Source organism: Lipotes vexillifer, unplaced genomic scaffold (assembly GCF_000442215.2).
Source record: "Lipotes vexillifer unplaced genomic scaffold, Lipotes_vexillifer_v1.1 scaffold382, whole genome shotgun sequence".
In the NCBI taxonomy this organism is placed as follows: domain Eukaryota; kingdom Metazoa; phylum Chordata; class Mammalia; order Artiodactyla; family Lipotidae; genus Lipotes; species Lipotes vexillifer.
The window spans coordinates 6,145,600-6,150,558 of record NW_006780611.1 but is presented as its reverse complement, the minus strand read 5'-3'; the positions used below and the strand labels follow the sequence as shown (position 1 = coordinate 6,150,558).

At 51.4% G+C, this 4,959-nt stretch overlaps 1 protein-coding gene across 1 annotated transcript in view; it reads right to left on the bottom strand.

The window, feature by feature from the left end:
- Window positions 1-4,959, bottom strand: part of SCUBE1 (signal peptide, CUB domain and EGF like domain containing 1) — a 137,222-nt gene that overhangs the window by 112,679 nt on the left and 19,584 nt on the right. Inside the window, exon 3 of the mRNA XM_007453933.1 lies at window positions 2,351-2,479. Within this exon, the coding sequence (XP_007453995.1) occupies window positions 2,351-2,479 (129 nt within the window). The remainder of the gene's footprint in view (window positions 1-2,350; window positions 2,480-4,959) is intronic.

The window sequence follows — 4,959 nt, the reverse complement described above, 5'->3', positions numbered from 1 at the left end:
CGCCCCGCCCCCCGCCCGCCCTCCCAGCAGCCCCCCCCAACCCTGCTCCCCCAGCCCAGCCTCAAGGAGCCACCCACAGCTCTCCACACAGGCTCTGCCCTCGACCCAGTAAACTGCTCGCCTACCTTTGGAGATCCTGTTTGATGCAGTCCCCCTGAGGAGTCAGGCCCCGCCTCCCCCAACCCCATGCAGGGGTAGCTCTTCGCAGACCCCTCTGGGCTTTAACAGTCCAGACCTCCGTTTTGGCACTTATTTGGGGGTGTAATTACATGTTTATGGATCTGTTTCCCATAACAAGCTCATCTGAGATCCAATATGCGTTCAACAAAAACAGGCAGAGGAACTGAAGACGAATACACCACTAACTCTGGAAACATTTCGGAGCACTTGGGATGTCAAGCTTCCTCTGCCATACACCAAACAAACTAGCTGGCACAGTGGAAGGTTTACTGAGCCCTTCCAGGGAGCACTGCATCGAAAGCCATAAAAAAAAGTCCAAATAATCCTTTTGACCCAGTAGTTCCAGGAAGACTTGCTAAGGAAACAGTTGGGGAAACAAGAAAAAAAGTTTTATGCCCAGAATCACCTCTGGATTCTGATGGTAAAAACAAACAAAATAAGCAAGCAATTTAAACGTCCAACCACAAAAGGGTGGCTGAGTCACCTTAATACTAATGCTTGTTTGTTGACTATTTATACTCACCAAGTGCCAGGCACTTCACTTCACTGTGCCATTTTATCCTCACACACAACCTAGTGAGGCAGACAGCGTGTTATCCCTGTTGCAATCATGGTGACAGGAACTGCTCTGAGGACTGAGAGCCCTGGGACAGGCACACTTCTCAGCCGTCTGGGCACGATCGCAATTTCTGCTCACAGCAGCGTGTGAGACGGCTGCTCTTCACACACTCCCTTTACCAACAAGTGCCCGAGGCTCAGAGATGTTAAGAACGGGTTCACAGCCACACCACACTCCGGCCAAGTCCACGGTCTTACCCTCTAGGCTCCAGCCATCGTTCCCCAGGTCACTCAGCAGCCGGTAGCAGAAGAGGGCTTGGGGGACCGGGGCATCTGCTTTGGGACCATGTGGTTTCTACCGGGAGATGTTCCTCCTGCCACAGGCTGCAAACCACCTCTATTATGGGTTGAATTACATCCCTCCAAAGATGGCGAAGTCCTGACTCCCAGTGCCAGTGAAAGTAACCCCTTCCGGAGATAGGTTACTGGCAGATGATCAAGTTATAAGATGAGGTCAGTAGGGTACACCCTAATCCAATATGACCGTGTCCTTAGATAAAGGGGACATTTGGCCACAGAGACAGGCATGCAGAGAGCAAAGACAATGTGAAAACAGAGGGAGAATGTGATCTACAAGCAAAGGAAAGCCTGAGGCTGCCAGAAGCTAGGAGAGAGGCATGAAACAGGTCCTCCCTCAAAGCCCCCAGAAGGAACCAACGTCGTTGACACCACTTCAGATTTTAGCCTCTAGAACTGTGACAGGATAAATTTCTGTGGCTTAAGCCACTCAGTTGTTACTTTGTTACAGCAGCCCCGGGTTGTTAGTCACTTATCAAACTATGAGGCAACTAGGAAAAGGGTGATAACAGGGGCCAGGTACCTGATCGCAACTACAGTGTAATCACACCTGGCTGCAGAGAGACGCCTGAAGGCAAACACACCAGTGTAACCAAGATACTTTCCAGTTTCTCCTTGTGCGTCTACGTTTTCCCAATTTCACCCAGAAAGTTTGCATTACTCATAAGTTTTATACAACTGTTTTAAAAGTATATGTATTTGAACCAGGAGAATCTGGAGGTGTGGAAGGATCCTTGTTATGGGCTGAACTATGGCTTCCCCCAAATTTGTATGTTGAAGGTCTAAGCCCCAGTACCTCAGAATGTGACTGTATTTAAGATGGGACCTTTAAAGAGGTAATTACGTTGAAAATGAGTTGTTAGGATAGCTTCTACTCCAATATGACTGGTGTGCTTATAGGAAGAGGAGATTAGGACAGAGAGAGAGAGACAGGCATCAGGTACCTGCACGCAGAGAGAAGACCATGTGAACATCCAGCGAGAAGGGGGCCAGCTGCAAGCCAGGGAGAGAAGCCTCAGAATAAAAAGAGACACGTCAACACCGCGACCTCGGACTGCTAGCCTCCAGGATTGTGAGAAAATAAATTCTTGTCGTTTAAGCCCCTCAAGCTGTGCTTTTTTGTTACGGCAGCCCTAGCAAACTAAGACAAGGAACCAAAAGAGGGCAATCCTTCCCATGACCCCCCGCACTGCCAGCTGGAGCTGAGAAACAGGCAGGGTGTGCCCAGCGGGCGGGGCACGGCTGCTTCACTCACCCAGGCAGTTGTGTCCATCGTGTGCCAGCATGAAGCCGTCAAAGCAGGTGCACCTGTAGTTCCCCGGGATATTGATGCACTCGTGGACACAGCCCCCATTGTAGTAGTCATTCTCACACTCGTCGATGTCTGCAAAATGAGGTGCATGAGAGGTGTCAGAGGAAGAGCCTGGGGGTCCCCTCTCCCCCCACTGCTGAAGTTACCAGGACATGAGTGGTTAGGGGGTGACTCAACAGGTGTTCACTAAAGTCCTTGCTGGGGGCGGGGACCCAAAGGTTACAAAGATGAAGATCCTGGCTCTGCCACGGGGTTGGCCACCGCCTTGGGGAGCAGGGCCACGTGCCAGGCATGTTTGGGGTGATTTTCAGATCCCCCCTACAGAGAAGCAGGCAAGATTCCCACCCATATCTCCCCCCTTTGAAGCCCTTTCAACACTAACAGTACGCAGGGACCCCATCTAAAATCCCCCCAAACTGCCTCTTTTCAGGATATCTGAAAGCTTCCCGGAGGTGGAGACCTCATTACTTGTGAGGCAGGGGCTATGAAATAAATGAACTTTGCACACCACCAAAAAATGTAGCCTCTGGAATGAGAGAAAAGTCCACATACTCCCCCCAGAGTTTCATTCCAGATCAGCGTCCGAAGTCTGAATTTCTACTGCTCCAGTTTCCTTGTCACAACAAAGCCTTCTGTCTCATAAACAATGGCCAATAGCCTTTGTAAAGGTCACCCTTTTTGCTGTTTTAAGTCTTTCTCAACATTTCCCATCAGGGGTCAAAGAGCTATCAGTTCTGAAGTTCCAGAGAGATCTGAGAGACCCTGGAGAGCAACAGAAGCGAGTCTAGTTAACATTCAATGAGCTGTTTCTATGCCCAAGTCCCGGGGGGCGACACCACGCATCATCATCGACCCAGTCCCCATGCTAACTCTGAGACACAGGCACCATCGTTGTTATTCCAATTTTACAAGGGCATCGAAGAAGCCGAGGCACAAGAAGGCCAAACCCTTGCCGACGGTCACACACCTAGAAGGGCTATAAGTGGGATTCGGCCAGTGCAACCCCCCAAGGCAGCAGAGGGGAGGGGGTGTTCAACCTGCCCACCCAGACCTCCACAGGCTCTGCGGAGAAGCAGGAAAGGGGGCAGCCAGAAGTGTCCCACAGCGGAACCAGAAGTTCCCCAGTGGAACCGGAAGTGTTCCCACAGCCCAACCAGGAGCAGTTCTGCCCCGTCTCTGCAGTACTGGAAGTGCTTTGCAAGAGGCTACCACGTGGGAAGAAGCAATCTCTCCTCTACCTGGTCGAAGAGGGATTTCTGAGGCCAGCCTCCAGCTATGAAAGCCAGGAAGGGGCCAGCCCAAAGAGAGGGAACTGAAAGCAACCCTGGCCGTTCCTGCAAATGCCTGAGGAGCTGGCACAGAGACATCCAGCTCCATGCTCTCTCCGAGCGGTCCAGAGGGCAGAGCTACTCACAGCATGGGAAAGCCAAGGGGGCCAATTAATGTTCACGGGTAGGTATGTCCATCTGGAAGACAGGGCCTGCCTCAGGAGGTAGTGAGCTCCCTGACTCTGGAGGTGATCAAGCACTGTCTGAGACACTGCCAGCAGAGGGAATAACTTCATTGAAAACTGCAGCACTGAAAGCGCTAGAATACAGGGTCTGAGCTGCGCAGCCTCCTCCTGGTACCCACCCACCCTGCCATGATGAGGGAAGAATGAAGTTGCCTGGATCCCCAAAGGTGCAAGAGACAGGAGGTTTCCTGCCTGCAGAGGCCATCAGTGTCAGCTGGGAAGCAGGCTCAATTCTGTAAGTCATTTGAATTGTTTTTAATCATTATACTTAATGCACTTAGAAGTTTTAAATAACATTAAAGCAGGATGTAAGATTTTGTGTTTGAAAGGGCACATGGATTTATAAAGACAGATATTGATTACTTCCCAATCTCTGCAGCTCCGATCTTTTGCTAGAGCCCCAGATACACCAATCCAACCACCTCTCTCCCTAGATCATCCACACTCACTCCAAAGGCAACACAGCCCAACTTTAACTCATCAATCTGCACTTCCCTGGGGTTCCCCATCCCAGTGAATACTGTTATCCTTCCACCTCTCCACTGACACCTATCAGCTACCAACACGTGAATTTTCTACACTCTTAACATGGGTACAGTCTGCTGACTGGTCACCCGTTTCCACTGCCTGTACGCGTGAGCATCATCTCTCATCTGATCCAGATCAGCAGCTCGCGAACTGCTGCCTCCCTCCTTTCCTTCATTCAAGCAGGTGACTCAAAAGAAGACGGCCTGGGCTTCCCTGGTGGCGCAGTGGTTAAGAATCTGCCTGCCAATGCAAGGGACACAGGTTCGAGCCCTGGCCCGGGGAAGATCCCACATGCCACAGAGCAACTAAGCCCGTGCACCACACTTACTGAGCCTGAGCTCTAGAGCCCGCAAGCCACAACTACTGAGCCCATGTGCCACAACTACTGAAGCCTGCGCGCCTAGAACCCGTGCTCCGCAAAAAGAGAAGCCACAGCAATGAGAAGCCTGCGCACCGCAACGAAGAGTAGCCCCTGCTCACCGCAACTAGAGAAAGCCCGCGCATAGCAACG